Raw genomic sequence first — 19,838 nt, forward strand, 5'->3', positions numbered from 1 at the left:
TCGGAAACATTCCTCAGTTGTTTTAGTCCACACTGACATAATGTCACACAGTTGCTGCAGATTCATGATGCAAAGCTCCCATTCCATCACAAATGTGCTCTATTAAATGGAAATCTGGTGACTGTGGAGGCCACTAGAGTACAGTGAACCAACTGCGATGTTCAGGAAACCAGTTGAAAGCACTTGAGATATGAGAGATGGTGCATTTCCCTGGTGGATAATGTAGCCATCTTCTGCCATCAGAAGACATTGCACAACCAGACTAAACTGTTGATACAAGGCAGGATAGATCCATGCTTTTATGTCAGAATCAGCTTTATTGCCAAGTCTGTACAAACAAGGAATTACTTTTTAAATGTACATGGATACACAACTGACTTTACATTACAATATAATGTTAGATCAGTCCAAGCATGCATGGTGTTGTTCTGGAACTCTCGGTCAAGTGTTCATCAGGGAAACAACCTGGGAGAAGAAACTGTCTCTGTGGCAGCTGGTTTTAGCAAACAGCACTCTGCAGCGCCACCTGATGGTAAAAGCCCAAACAGTTTATGTGCAGGGTGTGTGGGGTCTGCAGAGATTTTAGCTGCCCTTTTCTTGACCCTAGACCTGTATAAGTCCTGGATGGAGGGAAGGTCAGCCCTGATTATTCTCTCTGCAGACCTGACTGTTAGTTGCAGTCTGGACCTGTCCTGTTTGGTGGATGAGCCAAACCACACTGAGATGGACAGAGACAGGAAAGACTGAATTATAGCAGTGTAGAAGATGACCAGCAGCTCATGTGGAAGGTTGTACTTCTTGAGTTGCCTCAGGAAGTGCAGTCTCTGCTGGGCCTTCTTCCTAACATTGTCTATTAAGTGAGGACCATCTCAGGTTTCATAAAATGGTGGTTCCAAGGAACCAGAAGTGGTTCACAGCAGACACAGTGTTGTTGAGGATGGTGAGTGGGGTATGTAGGGGTGGTGTTCTCCGAAAGTCCACCATCATCTCAACAGTCTTGAGAGGCTTAAGTTCCAGGTGGTTCTGACCACACCAGTGTACCAGCCAATCCTCCTGCTGTCTGTATGCAGACTCATCGCTGTCCTGGATCAGTCCAATTATAGTAGTGTCATCTGCAAACTTCAGGAGCTTCACAGATGGGTCCACTGAGGTGCAGTCACCCTGGGGGCACAGGTGCTGATGGTTCTTGTGCAGGAGAAAATGCTCCCCAGCCTCACCTGCAGCTGCTCCTTCAAGAAGCTGGTGATCCACTGACAGGTGGAGGCCGGGACTTTGAGCTGGATAAGCTTCTGGTGAAGGATGTCTGGGTTGATGGTGTTGAAGGCTGAGCAGAAGTCCACAAACAGGATCCTGGCGTACACCCCTGGGTGGTCGAGGTGTTGCAGGATGAAGTGTAGACCCAAGTTGCATCATCTGCCAACCTGTTTGCCCGGTAGACAAACTGCAGAGGGTCCAGCAGGGGGCCTGTGATGCCCTTCAGGTGCTTCGACAACAGTCGCTGAAAGGATTTCATGACCACAAACGTCAGAGCAGCAGACCTGTAGTCATTTAATCCTGTGATGGTGGGTTTCTTGGGTACTGGGATGATGGTGGAGTGTTTGAAGCAAGTGAGAACCTCACACAGCTCCAGTGACTTGAAGACCTCAGTGAAGATGGGTTCCAGTTACTTGGCGCAGGCTTTCAGGCATGACAGGAGACATCATCAGGTCCTGAGGCCTTCCTTGTTTTCAGTTGTTGAAAGAGCCCATTTATGTTTAGGGTAACTTCTGAATGTTGCACATGAAATTGAGACTTGTTAGACCAGGCAATGTTTTTCCAATCAGTTAATGCCCAGTCTGTGTAAACTGCTGCCTTAGTTTCCTGTAGTTATCTGACAAGAGCTGCACCCAGTGTCTATTGCTGGTATAGGCCGTTTCGAAACTTTTGTTTCATTTTAAATCAGTGTGCCCATTCTCCTCTGACATCAGAGAGGCATTCTCATCAACACTGCTGCTTTTTCACTGCTTTTCCTCCTTGAACTAGTCTGTATACCTGACCAATAGTTGTGTAAAAATCTCAGTAGATTTGCAATTTCTGAAATACTCAGACCAGCCTGTCTGCCACCAACAACTACACTGCATTCAAAGCCACTTAAATCTCCTTTTTCTACTGACTCTGATCCTCGCTTTGAACTACAGCAAGTCATCTTCACCATATTAATTCGAAGCCTACTCTAAAAATCTAAAACCATTGCCAGTTTTCATGAGGTTGATATGGCTTCATCAATAATCCAAAATATAAATCAGAGTTTAATATTTTGAAGAGTATCTTAATTTTAAAAGCACGGGCAAATACTTTTTGCCACCGTTTAAGCCCATAAGGAATTTGAATTATTCTGTTTTATCGTCACCTATAAAAGACTAAGATGTGTTTCCATAAGGTTCTGTGACTTTTAGTTTGAAAGTCCAAGTTTACACCTTCCTTTTTGGTGCATATTTGTTCAATATCTTCTGTTGTCATGGTGACCCCCGCCCTTCTGGGATGCCGGTGGGAGGGGCAGAGTGTTAGGCATAGTGCTATGGCACAAAGCAATGACATCAGCTGGAGTCTGTGGTTACAAACAGATCAGGGAAACTTGAGGATCGTCCAGGTTCTGCCTAATTTTAAAGACATGAGTCTGATGCAGATAGCATGTTGAGGATGGCCCACAAACATTGAATGCATTTGAACAACCAGCATTATGGATTTAAACAGACCTTGGTGGATCAACTAAAACAAGACATGCATACACCCCATGCAAATGTCTGCACAAATGACCGTAGTTTATGTCTGATAAGCAGTGGCAAGAGTTGGCGTACGTTCATAGAGATTTTCATATTTGCACCTCTGAGATGCGTAAAAAACTATTTTAAAATAACTTACAAATTTAAACTTTATAAGAGTCAGACTCAAAATTCGTTTGTCTATTGACAGAAATTAACTCCTACAGCAATGACAGCCACGACAAACTTTCCTACAAGATGCTAAAAATAATGCATGTACTGCAAAATTTGCACACGTCTGCTCTCAGTTCATTGCACCTATTAGTCCCTCTCTGAGAAACATTTCATTACAAGCAGAACCCTACACTACCAATAACATTAATGGAAAAAAAACTGTGTTGCAGATACAGAATTATTTTAAAACCTGCATAAATTACTCGACTGACAGATTTCAAATTTTATATTCCAAACGACAGACTCCTAAATTTTATTGTCTTAATACAGATGATTTTGGCATACAGCTCATGAAAACCCAAAATTCATATCTCACAAAATTAGCATATCATTAAAAGGGTCTCTAAACGAGCTATGAACCTAATCATCTGAATCAACGAGTTAACTCTAAACACCTGCAAAAGATTCCTGAGGCCTTTAAAACTCCCAGCCTGGTTCATCACTCAAAACCCCAATCATGGGTAAGACTGCCGACCTGACTGCTGTCCAGAAGGCCACTATTGACACCCTCAAGCAAGAGGGTAAGACACAGAAAGAAATTTCTGAATGAATAGGCTGTTCCCAGAGTGCTGTATCAAGGCACCTCAGTGGGAAGTCTGTGGGAAGGAAAAAGTCTGGAGGAAAACGCTGCACAACGAGAAGAGGTGACCGGACCCTGAGGACGATTGTGGAGAAGGGCCGATTCCAGACCTTGGGGGACCTGCGGAAGCAGTGGACTGAGTCTGGACTAGAAACATCCAGAGCCACCGTGCACAGGCGTGTGCAGGAAATGGGCTACAGGTGCCGCATTCCCCAGACCTGGGCTACAGAGAAGCAGCACTGGACTGTTGCTCAGTGGTCCAAAGTACTTTTTTCGGATGAAAGCAAATTCTGCATGTCATTCGGAAATCAAGATGCCAGAGTCTGGAGGAAGACTGGGGAGAAGGAAATGCCAAAATGCCAGAAGTCCAGTGTCAAGTACCCACAGTCAGTGATGGTCTGGGGTGCCGTGTCAGCTGCTGGTGTTGGTCCACTGTGTTTTATCAAGGGCAGGGTCAATGCAGCTAGCTATCAGGAGATTTTGGAGCACTTCATGCTTCCATCTGCTGAAAAGCTTTATGGAGATGAAGATTTCATTTTTCAGCACGACCTGGCACCTGCTCACAGTGCCAAAACCACTGGTAAATGGTTTACTGACCATGGTATCACTAGTGCTCAATTGGCCTGCCAACTCTCCTGACCTGAACCCCATAGAGAATCTGTGGGATATTGTGAAGAGAACGTTGAGAGACTCAAGACCCAACACTCTGGATGAGCTAAAGGCCGCTATCGAAGCATCCTGGGCCTCCATAAGACCTCAGCAGTGCCACAGGCTGATTGCCTCCATGCCACGCCTGCATTGAAGCAGTCATTTCTGCAAAAGGATTCCCGACCAAGTATTGAGTGCATAACTGTACATGATTATTTGAAGGTTGACGTTGTTTGTATTAAAAACACTTTTCTTTTATTGGTCGGATGAAATATGCTAATTTTGTGAGATAGGAATTTTGGGTTTTCATGAGCTGTATGCCAAAATCATCCGTATTAAGACAATAAAAGACCTGAAATATTTCAGTTAGTGTGCAATGAATCTAAAATATATGAATGTTAAATTTTCATCATGACATTATGGAAAATAATGAACTTTATCACAATATGCTAATATTTTGAGAAGGACCTGTAAATGGCTTGTGTGAACTTACCTGGTTCATCATAAACATAACCAACATCCAGCTGTGTGAAGAAACAAGGAGAGGTCAGGTTGACTCAGATAAGCACAAAAAGTTCTCAGTTGATGGACAACATTTACCATGAACGCTCCCATGAGACTGTCGGCCCTCAGTGAATATGAATTATAGACCTATAAATAAAGATGCAACAATCAGGTTTTATACTGGAGCATGCTGAAACAGAACCACAACATTAACATTTGCTGTACTAACCCGGAAACTGATGTTCTGTTCAAACAAATCCGATGGCAGCATATGAACGTTGTAGAAGAACATCTGCAGGAAGTCAATGAACAATTACATGAGGATTAGGAAGAGCTGCAGCAGAACAAATCAAAGGAACACTTTAAACTGGTGTTTCTACATTAGATAATAGAAAGACAACACCTCATCAAAGAACGGGTTATTTCCCTTCTTTATCCTCGTCCTGTGGGTCTGTCCACACACATGAACCTTCACCACAGGTTTGATGTTGTTTCCAGACAACTGACGGGCTTCGATGACCCGAACACGGATCTGGAAGACACACAGTGGATCAGTTCCATGTATGTACTGCATTCATTGGTCTTCTAAACCTAGCATACAAAGGGACTACAGAGAACAAAAGCAGCTAAATCCAGACACACACGCACACACAAGTTCTCACCATTACACCTACTGACATTTTTTAAGTGTACTAAAATCACTAAACATTTGCATCTTGATGAAACAGCCACAAAACGTTGCATTTCTGTAGTAAAATTCCTAAAATGTATTTTCCTTATAGGGTGTGAGACCAGGTTCTGGGAGAAAGGATTCACAGAGGTTTTCCAGTCTGAAAAAGCCACTTCTGCACATTATATTGTTTGATTAAATCAGTAATCTAACTGAAGCATTTTTTTTATTTAAACTTTGCTTTTTCAGTTAATCAGAGCTTCTAATAACTTCTAATAAATTATATGACTTTCTGTTTCCCTGGGGTTTGAGAACAGCATGATAGAGGCCCATTTCTCTTGGCTACTGGCCACTAGGCCAGATAAGGACCCACACAGTGAGTAGGACGGTGACCGAGGTAAATCTCCAAGGCTCACTGCAAAGACAGGCATCATGAGGTCGCCAAATCACTGTTAAGTATGGTGGAGGAGCTGTAATGCTGTGGGCCCATTTCTCACCCATAGGCCCTGGGATCCTGTTAGAGTCCATGGCATCAAGTTAGGACATTCTAGATATAAACCTGGTGGAACATTCAGCAGGATTAATGATCCAAAACATGCAGTCAAATATTTCTTAATTTAGGATTTTTCCCCCTTTGAATAAATGAATTTAAGTAAAAGGTTTACTACATTTTTCAATATAGATTTATGCTACTGCAATAAACTAGAAATATTTAAAGGAGTTTATGCATTTTAATTTGAACTCATCTAAAATTGTTGCCAAAATTGCTATTAAGAAATAAAATGATCATAATGACCTGGAAGTCCTGAGGTTTATTCACGAGTCTATGGCGACTCTGTGCCCGGGTCAGCCTCTGGCGAACACCAACAGCCTGGCCAGAGGATGAAGGGACTCCTGCTGAGCCACTTGGGCCCGCGTCTGGAACAGTCTCACTCCCCTCCTCATCCCCACCTCCTCCACCACCTCCTCCTAAGCATGAAAGAAAAAAAGAGACCTGAGATTCAGCAAACTAAATCCAGTTGATTACAGTTTGTGCAGTAACATTCCACTATGAAATAAACATACCAGCATCCACTGTAGCGTTTTCATCTGGAGGATTGTTGGGGTTGGGTGCAGCATTGGCTGGAGGGTCATAGGCCACCACCATATCTATTGTTGCCTAGAAAGAAAATAGAACCTGGTCATTTATGTTTTATTCATAAAGAGCCAGGCTTTCCTCTTTATTAAAAGGTTTAATTTTGCTTTTAAGCAATGACACTCACTCCAATCCCCTGTCCATTTTCATTGACCAGCGGAACATTCTTGGATGGCAGAGATCTCACCTTTCCAGAGGAAAGGTCTCTTAAAGAAACTTTAGCAGACCCAATAAATCTAAAAAGCAACAAAGAACAGCCATTCATAATTAAAAACAGACATTTTTCACACCATCATGCAGAAAACGTCTGGTAAAAGTCAAAGTGCCAATTTCATTGATTTTATTGGGTAACATGTATACTGCCGACTGCTTAGGTGTAGTCAGTCAGGTTATCTGTGCCCATACTCCAGACCATAGGTAGATGCAATGCTGTGTGCTCAGCTGAAGTCATGTTCACAGAAAGAGCACAGAGAAGGTAACCGCCCAGAGCTAACAAGCCTGGCCTGCACACACAAACAAAACGCACCCAACGAGGAACATCGTTTCATTCCTCAGCTTCGCTCTCATTAGGCTAGTTTGTTGTCATTTCAACAGCAGCTCTGATTGGTGGTGTGGAAGTGTTACTGCAGGTGTTAAGACTTTATTGAAGAATTAAAATGATAATGCAGGTACATCACAAAACTTTTTTATCTTAAGCCTTAAGACTCGGGTTGGAGGTTCACCTTCCAGGACAAAGACCCAAAACATACAGCCAGAGCTAGAATGGGCTGGATTAGATCAAAATATATTCACATGCTCACCAAAAGTCCAGACCTAAATCCAAATGGGAATCTGTGGCAAGACCTAAAATTTCCACCCATCCTGACTGATTTGAGCCATTCTAGGTACAAGAAACACATATGCACCAATGTGTGTTGGTTTATTACATTCAATAACAAAAAATATACTGAATTTGTAGTTTCAACATGAGGAAATGCAGGTGAATACCTTTAGAAGGCACTGTTAGCCACTTTCCAGTAATGACGTTGCCTAATTTGTCCCTTATGATGAATTGCTATATCAACTGTCACACAGTTAAAATCTGCATTGCTTTATGGGCTTTAAGCTTACATAAAACATTCTTGCTTTGTACAAAGCAAAAATGTGTCAAACAGTGAGAACTGATAGAAAGGAGCTAAAAGCCAACTTTGGAAGACAGAAACTATCTGAACCTGTTGCCCTGTGGATGGAGTGGTTTCCTGTGTTGTGTCCAGAATAAACTTTGAAGATGTACATATAAAGCCATCCAGGATGGCACATTAATGCGAGCTGTGGCAAGAAGGTATGCTGTGTCTGTCAGCGTAGTGTCCAGAGCCTGGAGGCGCTACCAGGAGACATGGAGGAGGCCGTAGGAGGGCAACAACCCAGCAGCAGGACCACTACCTCTGCCTTTGTGCAAGGAGGAACAGGAGGAGCACTGCCAGAGCCCTACAAAATGACCTCCAGCAGGCCACAAATGTGCATGTGTCTGCACAAACGGTTAGAAACCGACTCCATGAGGATGGTATGAGGGCCCGACGTCCACAAATGGGGGTTGTAGTCACAGCCCAACACCGTGCAGGACACTTGGCATTTGACAGAGAACACCAGGATTGGCAAATTTGCCACTGGCACCCTGTGCTCTTCACAGATGAGAGCAGGTTCACACTGACCACATGTGACAGATGTGACAGAGTCTGGAGACACCATGGAGAGCGATCTGCTGCCTGCAACATCCTTCAGCATGACCGGTTTGGCAGTGGGTCAGTAATGGTGTGGGGTGGCATTTCTTGTGCTCGCCAGAGGTAGCCTGACTGCCATTAGGTACCGAGATGAGATCCTCAGACCCCTTGTGAGACCATATGCTGGTGCAGTTGGTCCTGGGTTCCTCCTAATGCAGGACAATGCTAGACCTCATGTGGCTGGAGTGTGTTAGCAGTTCCTGTAAGATGAAGACATTGAAGCTATGGACTGGCCCGCCCGTTCCCCAGACCTGAATCTGATTGAGCACATCTGGGACATCATGTCTAGCTCCATCCACCAACGTCACGTTGCTCCACAGACTGTCCAGGAGTTGGTGGATGCTTTAGTCCAGGTCTGGGAGGAGATCCCTCAGGAGACCATCCGCCATCTCATCAGGAGCATGTCCAGGTGTTGTAGGGAGGTCATATAGACACGTGGAGGCCACACACAATACTGAGCCTCATTTTGACTTGTTTTAAGGACATTACATCAAAGTTGGATCAGCCTGTAGTGTTTTTCCACTTTAATTTTGTGTGTGACTCTAAATCCAGGCCTCCATTGGTTAATAAATTTGATTTCCATTGATGATTTTTGTGGGATTTTGTTGTCAGCACATTCAACTTTGTACAGAACAAAGTATTTAATAAAAATATTTCATTCATTCAGATCTAGGATGTGTTATTTGAGTGTTCCCTTTATTTTTTTTGAGCAGTGTACAATTCCAACACACTCACCAAAACAGAAAAATACCAAAAAGGAAAAATGTTCCTTGGTCCAATGACTCTTTATTTTAATGGCAGATAGTAGGGTCATCATTTGGATTAAACATCTGCTGAGGCTACTTCTGTCAATGCATCACGTCACAAAACCTAAATCTTCTTAAACTGGTTTCTTGGACTTGACAACAGGTTTAGTGTCTTCCAACTGCCTCCACAGTCACCAGCTCTCAGTCCAATAAAGCACCTCTGTGATGCATTTGAACAGGATTCAAATCGATGTGCACCAGCTGTGTGATCATGTCAAAAATGAACAAAGGTCCCTCATGAATGACTACAACACCTTATTGAATCGGTGCTCCAAAGAGTTGAGGCAGTGCTGAATGAAAAAAGTGACTCCATCCTGGTTCTAGCAAGGTGTACCCAACAGAGGCTGGAGATGCAACAGTTTTATTATAAAAAAAAAAAAAAACAACACTTTGCTTTTCTAAACTTGAGGAGTGGCCTCAAGCTGGAAAGAAAAATGCTCCGGAATCCCTTTAAAATAGAGTCTGAGTCATAATGTCAACAGGATTTTATGAGAAAGGAGCTTTAGGCAGATGATTTCCTTGCAGAGCTCAGTCACTAGTTTTCCATTTAGGGTAACATCTAGGTCACTGGCCTCACTGGGAACTGGTCTGGATTGTTAGATATTCCATGTATTCAGCAGTTTTCTGCTACACTGCACTCAGATAGAAACATTCACTCCAACCATCCCTTTATCACAGGTCAAAGCCCTCATTTGTTTCACTATCTTACAGACACTGGCAGCATATCTCTCAATGCAGAAGGAACTCATCATGGTGGGTACTAACCCTCAACAGGGTATTAATGCCATCAGCCAAACTAAAAACAGTTTTACTGTAATAATGTGGCTAATTGCAAAAACTAAACAGTTCAAGTAATACCAGAACTTCTGCAGTGAGTGTTTCAGGCATTTTAAACCCTGGACCCACAACTCTACCCTAACCCATAACCCTCTACCTAAAGAGATAGTTTCCTCCATTTAAAAAAGGTCCAATACAATTCCAGTCAAAATTGCTACAATACCCATTGTATGCAAGCAGGTGGCGAGACTGATGTTACAATTTCAGAAGATCCAGATCAGCGCTATGCAAAAAATTCTCCCAAAGACACTGTACGGAGCTTGTTGTGTATAACTTTACGTTACTTGAACTAAACATGCAATATTTTGATGAAAAAGTCTAACTTTTGTACGAAAGGAATCTGTAAATCATCGTCGATCCAAAAACCTTTTAAAATACAACTCAGTAAGCCAAATGGCTTTACACACCTGTGGAAAAAAAACAAACACAAGAAAACGGAAAGAAATGAAAAGAATAAAAGCAAAAAACAATAAAACCAGTAAAACAGAGCAGACAGATTAAATAAAAAAATAAAAAAATTATACCAATGATAGCGACAAAACTCAACATTTTAAACTGCGTTTAAAGCCAAAGAGGGTAAAAAAAAAGGGTTTTGAGAGACATTTTGGTGCAATGACAGATAGCGCTGTATCATCTCTGAACTCTGCCTTCGGGGCGACTAATAAAAACTGCTCTGCCGACCTGAGTGAATGAGAGGGAGCGTGCAGATGAAGCAGGTCTGACAGATACTGGGAAGAAGGCCACGAAGACATTTTAAATCAAATAAAAGCATTTTAAAGTGAATTCGAATGTGAATGAGTAGAATTGCTGCTACGTCTGGAGAAATTGTTGTTTTTGGTACAATTTTTAACTGGTACCAAAAAAAATTCTCCAGTTGTGCTAGCAACAGCATTTTGGACCAGCTGTAGTCGAACTTTTGTTAAGACCAACGTAGTACATTGCAGTAATCTAAAATAGTTGCAATGAAAGCATGGTTTAAATTCTCAAAAAGATGCCGTGACAGGAATGGTTTAATGTTGACCAGCTGGACCTGACCACTCATTTAATCTAAGCAAAGTTAAGATCCCTGGCCCGTTTTACAATCTGTGTCAGATACTGACTTAAAGGACCCAGGTCAACACTGCTGCTGAAGACATCACTGGGCCCAAACAACATAACCTCAGTCTTTGTTGATCAGGTGTAAGAGATCTTAAAGAGATCTATCGAAGGCAGCTGTTAGATCCAACAGAACCAATACAACACAGTGATCTAAAGAACATAAAATCTCTCAGCAGTGCTGACTCGGTACTGTGGCGAGTTTTAAAAATGGACTGGAAAAGCTAAAAACACCATATCCAAGACAGAACTCAACCGCTAATTTTCTCCAGAGTCTTGGAGAAAAAAGGAGTTTAGATATTGAGCTAAAATTAGAGAACAGAGGAATCAGACTTCTTAATTTGTGGTGTTACAACCACACACCTAAAACTTAAAAAGGAGCAATTCCCGTTTATAAACTGCTGTTGACATTAAGAACATGAGATGTCGAGGTGGAGAAATCTTTAATAAGATGAGGCAGAACTGGAGACCCAGCAGGCTTCACATGATCAATCATCTCTCAGACTAGACTGACAAGCTAAAACCGAGTCAAAAACTGCCGAATAATATGACGAAGGGTCGTAGGAAGGAGAAATGAGGGTTCCGATGTTCACAACCTTAACAAAAAAGTTCAAAACGTTCTCACACACCTCAGTTGAGTACTCGAGACGGGCTGTACCTGGGGGTTAAGAACAGAGTTCTTTAAAAGTACAAGCATATTGTGAGAGTTTGGAGGCAACAATATCAAAGAAGTGCTCGGTCTGAGCAACTTTGATGGAAATTCTAGGTGTTCCTCAGCATCTGAAAGGAAACCCGTCACTCGTTCTTTTTCCATTTTTGCTCTACAGTCAGGCATGGCAGCACAGGTAGCGTCATTTGTCCGGGGCACCGGTCTAGGAAAACTTCTTAAATAAATGGTAGAAAACACGGTCTTCTAATATTTGGGGGTTGATTGTTTTATGTTTTTTTTGTCTAGAACCTTTAGCGAAGGTTTTAGTTGGGAACAAGAATGAGATATCGTTTCTCTTCGTAAAACACTTGCTTTATTTAGCCACATCTTTTCTCCTGCTTTTGTCACTTAATGTTTGTGGTCTTACTGTGAAATTAAGATTAAAAAAATGTGGTTAATAAAAAGAAAAAACTGTTATACTGAACATCTTCCATTTTAAGATGATTTTAAATTGCATTAAAATCTTGCACGTACATTTTTAAAAAGTGTCTCTCTGCATCAACTGCCTGTGCTGGTGGGCCAGAATGTACCTCTATCGAATTGTAGTTGGGGGCCACACAAAATCATTCCAGGGGCCACAAATGTGCTGTAAGATGCCCCTCATCTACAGTCTCCATCAACGTCAAGGCTAAAAATAGATTTGGTCTAAAAATGAAGTTTTCTTCTTGCATGTCTTGAAATGTTTATGAGAAATATAAATGTATTCCCATTTTAGATAACATTGACAAGCATTAAATAGTAATATTGCATTGCAGCAAGAAAGTCCTGGGTTCGAATCCCAGCCAGGGTCTTTTTGCATAGCGTTTGCATGTTCTCTCTATGCATGCATGGTTTCTCACCTGGTACTCTGGATTCCTCCCATTGTCAAAAATATGCATGTTGGGTTCATGAGTCGCTCTAAATTGCCCTAAGGTATGACTGTTTGGATGCATGGTCATTTGTTCTGTGTCTCTGTGATGGACCAGAGAGCTGTCCAGGGTGTGCTCTGCCTCTCCTGCATGGATAACAGGTTATAGACAATGGCTGGATGGATAAAAACTCAGCACATTAGTAACTTTAGAAGTCTTTTTCCACACATTCATTTATTTATATTGATTTTAATAAAGCTTTAAGTTTTGGTAAATGCTTTCTGCCATTTTTGCCTGATTGACTCACCATTTTAATGTCCTACAAATGTTTAATTCTACATCCAAGCTTTGAACACTTTTAGAGCAGTGAGTTCGGCTAAGTGTATATATAGGATTGATATCACAACACACAGCTTTTAAATTGGCTGCTTGTGAAAGCATTTTAAAAGTGGAAAAAGAAGGATTTTGGTTTCAGCTTTACAGCATAATCTTTAGTAACATATCTGTAACCCCCTTGTTGCCATGAGAACAGGAAATAACTCATTACACCAGCTGGAAAAATATTTCAGAGAGCACAGCCCCCCACTGGCAGCACTGTATAAATCTTTCGGGAGTGTGTCAGATAGGACAGCAGAGTGGAAAACTTTGCTCAGTTTAATATGGTCTCATGCACCAGATATGCACCTCCCTCTGTATGACTGTCCAGACAAGGGAAACATTTACTGAGCAAAACATATGCACAGAAAATTTGGATACAGCTTTACATATTTTGTATTTTAAAAAAAAGATTCTCTACCTTTCTCTTGATATTAGACAAGACATTGATCACTGTAATTAGTGGTGTCGAACACGGATGGAAACATTCTTTTGTGGTTGGTGCAGATTGGTCCCACATGTGACTTTAATTAGAAGCTAAGGCTGTGTTATAGTAGCGCATAATGGTCGCGTTTCTCCAGATTTGCAGCAGAGATTCCTAAAGTTCTGTACACAAATCCTACGCTGAGACAGAAGGCAAACAGGGAGTCATTGTTGCCCAAATGGATTCTGTCAACCCACATAGTCCTGCAAGTCTCAGCATGGTGAGATGGGTGTGAGAGGATGGAGACAACCAGCAACATAACTGAACTCTTAAATACAAAAGGTATTGGTTATTGCGTGTTTGAAAAACTGATCCACGCTGCATGGAAAAAAATTAAAGGTTTGCTGGAACCTTGGTTCAGACAACACCAGGTTTAAGCTGTGATTCATTGAGGAGGGCCTTGATGTTGACAACCTCATTACTAAAATCCCTTTGTTTTGTTAAACTAACAGTGAGCCTAAGCAGCCTTCAGGCTTTATTCTACTTACTTATCTTTCCCAATTGTCTCATAGTCTTTCACAACCACGTCTAACTGTGAGCCGGAGTCCAGCGGAATGCCTTTCAGGTCGAACTCAAGCACCTGAAAGACAGAACGTCCACAAGAGGTTCAACTGCAAGCACAACCTGATTAATTAACAGTAAATGCTGCACCTACTATTTCTACTGTGACAATAATTAACTACTTGGTATTGCTTGACAGGGGGGGGGGGGACACTTTGATGTAATCACAGTAATGATTTGCTGAGTTGAGGGAATTACCTCATTCCACACAGGGTTCACCTCATTATCGATCCATTTGGTTTTCTTCTTCTCATCTGGAAGATAAATATTTCTTCATGATCACAGTAAATCGGTCATCACTGACAGAGCTGAAGGCATTGGAAAGTGTGCCGTGCTGACCACAGGAAGCATCCTGGAACATCAACTTTACCTTAAATGTCTGGATGTAAAACCTCTCGCCAACAATATACACTTACAGTTACTCCAATTATGTAGCTTTAGGCAAATATTGCTACAATTTTAAGCATGTCTCTCAGTTTTTGCAGCCACATGTCTGTGTTCCTGTGGATCCAAGCACAGCCACTCCAACTCTCTTTTGAGTTTAAAATACTTCAAACTTAAACTAAACCAAACGTGTTTTAGCTTTGTTTTAAGAAACAGTGTTTCCTGTTTTAAGTTAAATGAGCAACACGTACATTTTCTATTTTCCATTTATTAAATGTATAAATAGAGCAACAAATGTACCATTCATCGTTAATCATTCAGATATTGAACAAAATCCAACCAACTTCCTGCCTTGAAACGAGACCTACCTTTGAAAATCACAGAAGCAATTGGGTCAGGACTGCCGAGTTTCTTTTTAGGGAGACCCTTGGCTGACTCTATTATGACCCGCAGCATGGCAGCAAACAGATAGGGCAAAAAAAGTTAAAAAGAAACAACGGTTGGAGGTGATAGAAAATTGGAAATGTTCTACAGGGAACAGTCCAGTGACGGCGTCCTCACTGCTCCATCACCGAGAAGGCTGGCCGTGAATGAACTCGTTTGCAGGACTAGTTGGGTGGGGACGAGGTAGGGGGGGGAGAGATCGAGTGAGAGGGCGGATCATGGGAGTTTAATTATCCTGACTGCCAGCTGGACATCTGAGAAGATGGGAGCAAACAGCCTCTCTCTTTCAGCCGTCACTTTAATTCATGCGAGATGTTAATTCTTGTTAAATTCAGATTTATCCACACAAAAACTCCACATTCGCTTTGAAATATATTTGTCAAAAGGCTCCATCTAGTGGTCAAGATGGGAAGTACAATACTTTAAAACTGAAAAGGATTGCGTATATTAACAATAATTAGCTTCAAACATTATAACTCTACCAATCAATAACAATCGTGGATCTAGAACCTCAAATGTACAAACTGATGAGAAATGCACCACACCTCAATGAAACCCGCAGGAATACAAAATTCTTCAGAAAAAGGACTGATGTGTGGCTAAATTACATAGATGCTTATTGTTCTACATTACTGAGATGCTGTTTATTCTTAAGACAATTGAAAAAATGTCAGTAATATAATTTATTTTAAGCACAGCGTTCACAGACCAAACTACTGTTTAATTCATGTCTATTTTGGGTTTCTGTCATTGGAAGAAGATGTAGTTGGTGGACCCCATAGAACTCACCAGATGCAGCAACAGCTGGAGCAAACATTATTACAGGTTGCTCTGTTTAACCCTAGTCCCAGATCTGAGTTCTTCCTCCGCACTCCGTGCTGCTAATGAAATCAATGATTACACCACTATTACAACTGAAAGCTCACATTTACACTGAATTCATGAACAAGTCGAAATCCCTTGTTCTGAGGTGTGGCTAATCAGATGATGCACAACAGCTTGCTGCCCTCATTGCGGTAAAGCCAACGTGGTAGAGATGTTTTGGGGGCATTCAAAATAAGAGTATAGCTAAAGTAAAACAAGTATTGATAGCATATTCTGTAACTTGACAATGTCAGTAACTGTGTGTGTTAGTTTACCTCAGTGAGAGAATCTATCCCCACACAACCATTAATCCCCTGATAGTTAGTTTGTTAATTATCCCCCTGTGAGGACCAGAAATCCCCTCAATAAATAAAAACATCATAAAATTCATTTGTCCTAATGCCATGATTCAAATAAAAATGTGTGATTATTTACAAGCATTCGGAATGTCTAAATGTCATCAAAGCAGTTGATCAAATCTACCTAAGAAATCCCTCACCTTTAAACAAACTTAACACTCATAGCGTGGTGAAGTACGGAGGGCCATAAGTGCCACAATCCAATTAATAAACAAATCATTGAATAATTATTTACAGATGCCACAATTTCAATAAAACTGTAAATAAGAACAATAATACATGCACAATTATTTTAATAAATGTTTTAATAAGTGGTTGTCTTGCAATCCAAGGGTTGTGGGTCCGATTCCAGTTTCTTTGTGCCACATGTTGATGTGCCCCTGGGCAAGGCACTTAACCTCAAATTGCCTACCGTGTATTGGTGTATCTGTGTATTGGTGTATCTGTGTATCGGTGTATGAATATGTGTATGAGTGAGTGTGTCTGGGTGAATGTGGCTCTAGTCTAAAGCCCTTTGAGTGGTGAGTATGACTGGAAAGGCGCTATATAGGTTCAGTCCATTTACCATTTGCTTTAAATACTATTGGAAATAAAAACAATGAATCGATAAATGTATGCATGTATAAACCTGAATAGGGCTGCATGGTGGCGCAGATGGTAGCATTGTTCCCTTGCAGCAAGAAGGTCCTGGGTTCGACTCCGGGCCAGGGGTCTTTCTGCATGGATTTTGCATGTTCTCCCCTTGCATGCGTGAGTTCTCTCTGGCTACTCCAGTCTCCTCCCACAGTCCAAAGACATGCCTCTAGGTTAATTGGTCTCTCTAAATTGCCCTTAGGTGTATGAATGAGTGTGTGCATGGTTGTTTGTGTGTTGCCCTGCGATGGACTGGCGATCTGTCCAGGGTGTACCCCGCCTATCGCCCATAGGCCGCTCAAAGCGCTTTACACTAGAGCCACATTCACCCAATTGCACTCACTAACGCTCACACATTCATACACCGATACACAGATCGGTAGGCAACTTGAGGTTAAGTGCCTTGCCCAGGGGCACATCGACCTATGGCAGGAGGAAGCTGGAATCAAACCCACAACCTTCTGATTGCAAGACGACTACTCTTCCTACTGAGCCACAGTCAACTCCCAGTTGTACATCCGGCAGCATTTTAATTCAATGAAAACTTTTTTGTTACTGATATGATGTAGAAATCTTTTAAAGGCAGCAGCGTGTCAGGCAGCAAGAAAAGTCTCTGAACTGAAACACCGTGGCACCAATCTATAATAACTACCACAGAGTATTTCAGCAAGTTATAGATTTCAGACTAAATTTAAGGTTGGTCTTAAACTCACGTGCTGTGTATGCTAAGCAGTCAAATATGATAAACCACAGTAGCAGTTAAAATGATTTTATGGTCCACTGCAGCAAAGGAACTGTGAAATAAATAAAGGCTGAAGAATTACATACGTAATAGGCTGTCTTACTCTAAAGATGAAATGAAAGGATTCGGATAAATTCAGGCATCATTTGACTTGTCAGTCCTTCATTCCACAGAGTGCTCCTGACATTTATTAAATGCAATGTTTATAACTATGACATTGTTATGATGAAGTGTTTATTTGAGTGCAAGTAAATACATGTCATTATAATGCTATTTAAAATAACTTCAATTTTCTACTAGTTTGCTATAAGCTATAAGCTGTATCTCTTCTTAGTGCATGGGACAGCAGACCTTGAATAGTTTTATCATTTATAGTAGTTTATAATTATGAAAATTTGAATGTTCATTCTTAATGTCCCTCAGAATTCCCCTTTAAATAGTTAGATGTCATATTTGTTTAGCCCTTCCTTCACACAATTAATTATTGATATTAGTGTGATAATTAATAGGTTCATTATTGACTCTTTGTGACCAGATCCAATATAATTATTCAATTATTAGCTCAAATGTTAATACTGGGATTCTGAGAATGAATATATTTTCACCATATATTCCCATCATTTATTCATTTAGTGAACAGACAGACAGACAGACACCCTGGATCCCTGGTTTTTGAGGCCTTCTCATTTCACTCGATATGAATGGATACAGCACTCTGCCAGCTTCTGTGCTTTTGTGGGTTAACCTCAATGAGTATAGGAGGTGTGAGTAACTTTAAAGTCAGTCTTCCCTGTGATCAGGTAATTGATATCATGGCTGTAATATAACATATCTTTATCTTATGTAATATTCCAATTTTCAGAGAAACTGAACTGTGGATTTTTCGAAGCTATAAGCCATAATTAAGATAAATAATTTAGTTTGTGTGAAATGAATCCACATAACTGAATTGAATTGAGGAAACAAATGGAAACAAAAAACATTTTGATAATATTCCAATTTATTAAGATGCATGTGTTTAGTGTCGTTTCAAGTCACTTCACAAAGTCAGGTTCATACATTCCAATTAATCCTAACCACTCAACCATACCACATGAGGGCGCTGCATTCTCTCTTCAAGCCAGTCCTTAATCTAAAGACTGATGCTCTGTTTATTGACTGAGGTGAAGAAAAAAGTATCAAACATAAAAGACGATACGATTCCATCAAACGTCAGTGTTTATTCCACCACCTCTTTGTCCAGGTAGATATCTGCTCCATCTGGTAGGTAACAGCAGCAATGTTCTTGCATCAAATTAGCTGATCTGAAGTTAATAAGCACCAACTGCCAAAACCCATTTTTGCTTTGTAAGAAAGTGGAGAAAGGTTCAAGAACTCCTTGTAAGAGCTTAAACTGATAACAACCAGGAAAAGGTTCGGATAGTTGCCTATGCTGTGGTCCGTTGGTATCTGATGTCAGAACTTAGATGTGGGAATGACTTCAAAGTTTATTATCATTAGTAGGGAAAGAAAATCAACTACAACCCAAAAATAGAAAGTTATAAAGAGTTAAAACCCTTAAGAAATGTGAAATAACTAAAATATGGATTTAAAGAGTTTAGCTCTACTTGGTTCAGGGAGAGGGAAAAAGCCCATTCCATGTACCTCCAGAGCACCGGGCATGGTGGGCACCTGTCAGAGGGCATAGTCACACACTCGGACCGCTCCTTGATGGCATTTGCTTCCCTCTGCATAACCTGGCTCCCCTGCTGCTGCTCCATCAGTTGCATTTCTTCTGCTGCTGCTACAGTGGAGGCTGTGTAGTATTGGGTGGGAAAGATTTAATGACAAGCAAGCTGTTAGAAGAGCACATAAACAGATTTATACTGTGGCTATGCATTACGCAAGGCAGACATATTGTGGTAAATGGTACGTACAATTTTCCTACTTGGAATTCTGACTTCCCTGGACCTTTCTGTTTGTTTTTCCAGCCTCAAACTTGAAAATTTTAAGTTCTGACTAAATATTCCTGCTATTGAAAGCACTGCTGCAGCAGTTATTCCTGCGAAATATATTAATTATTATAGTAACAGTGATGTTATGGATAACATTTATTTTTGTTATTATGAGCTCTATTCGGACTTAAAATATACCATTGGCACCTGCTTAATCTTGAGAAGATTATAAAGAAAATTATACTTCTTGCTCTTCTAGCCAGGTTATTTGCTTGTTTATCCTTAAAAGCAATGAAGGCTGCTGCTCCTTTATATTCCACAATAATCCTACCTGGGTTTTTGTGACTGGAAATATTTCCAAACAGCTAAACTTGTCTTATTGCAAGCCAGCTGACTGGTAGTGCACAACAACAAGTAAGGGTCATCGCCATATTACTATATGTTACACATAGACAGACAAAACTCTTTCACATTGGTGCCGTCTCTCTTTT

The 19,838-nt window shown here is 41.0% G+C and overlaps 1 protein-coding gene across 5 annotated transcripts in view; it reads right to left on the reverse strand.

Moving 5' to 3' along the window:
- LOC124875754 (myoferlin-like) overlaps nucleotides 1-14,956 on the reverse strand; it is a 52,471-nt gene extending 37,515 nt beyond the window's left edge. For 4 of the 5 annotated variants that reach the window (XM_047378144.1, XM_047378141.1, XM_047378143.1 and 1 more), the window contains exons 1-10: nucleotides 14,740-14,956; nucleotides 14,186-14,241; nucleotides 13,915-14,006; nucleotides 6,640-6,748; nucleotides 6,443-6,536; nucleotides 6,174-6,346; nucleotides 5,111-5,239; nucleotides 4,937-4,999; nucleotides 4,804-4,854; nucleotides 4,697-4,727 (exon numbers count right to left, since the gene is read on the reverse strand). In XM_047378144.1, the coding sequence (XP_047234100.1) occupies nucleotides 4,697-4,727; nucleotides 4,804-4,854; nucleotides 4,937-4,999; nucleotides 5,111-5,239; nucleotides 6,174-6,346; nucleotides 6,443-6,536; nucleotides 6,640-6,748; nucleotides 13,915-14,006; nucleotides 14,186-14,241; nucleotides 14,740-14,827 (886 nt within the window). In that variant the 5' untranslated portion in view covers nucleotides 14,828-14,956. The remainder of the gene's footprint in view (nucleotides 1-4,696; nucleotides 4,728-4,803; nucleotides 4,855-4,936; nucleotides 5,000-5,110; nucleotides 5,240-6,173; nucleotides 6,347-6,442; nucleotides 6,537-6,639; nucleotides 6,749-13,914; nucleotides 14,007-14,185; nucleotides 14,242-14,739) is intronic. The other variant, XM_047378142.1, reaches the window with a different exon arrangement.
- Nucleotides 14,957-19,838: the final 4,882 nt, after the last annotated feature.

The sequence above is a fragment of the Girardinichthys multiradiatus genome, chromosome 10 (genome assembly GCF_021462225.1).
Source record: "Girardinichthys multiradiatus isolate DD_20200921_A chromosome 10, DD_fGirMul_XY1, whole genome shotgun sequence".
Classification (NCBI taxonomy): Eukaryota; Metazoa; Chordata; class Actinopteri; order Cyprinodontiformes; family Goodeidae; genus Girardinichthys; species Girardinichthys multiradiatus.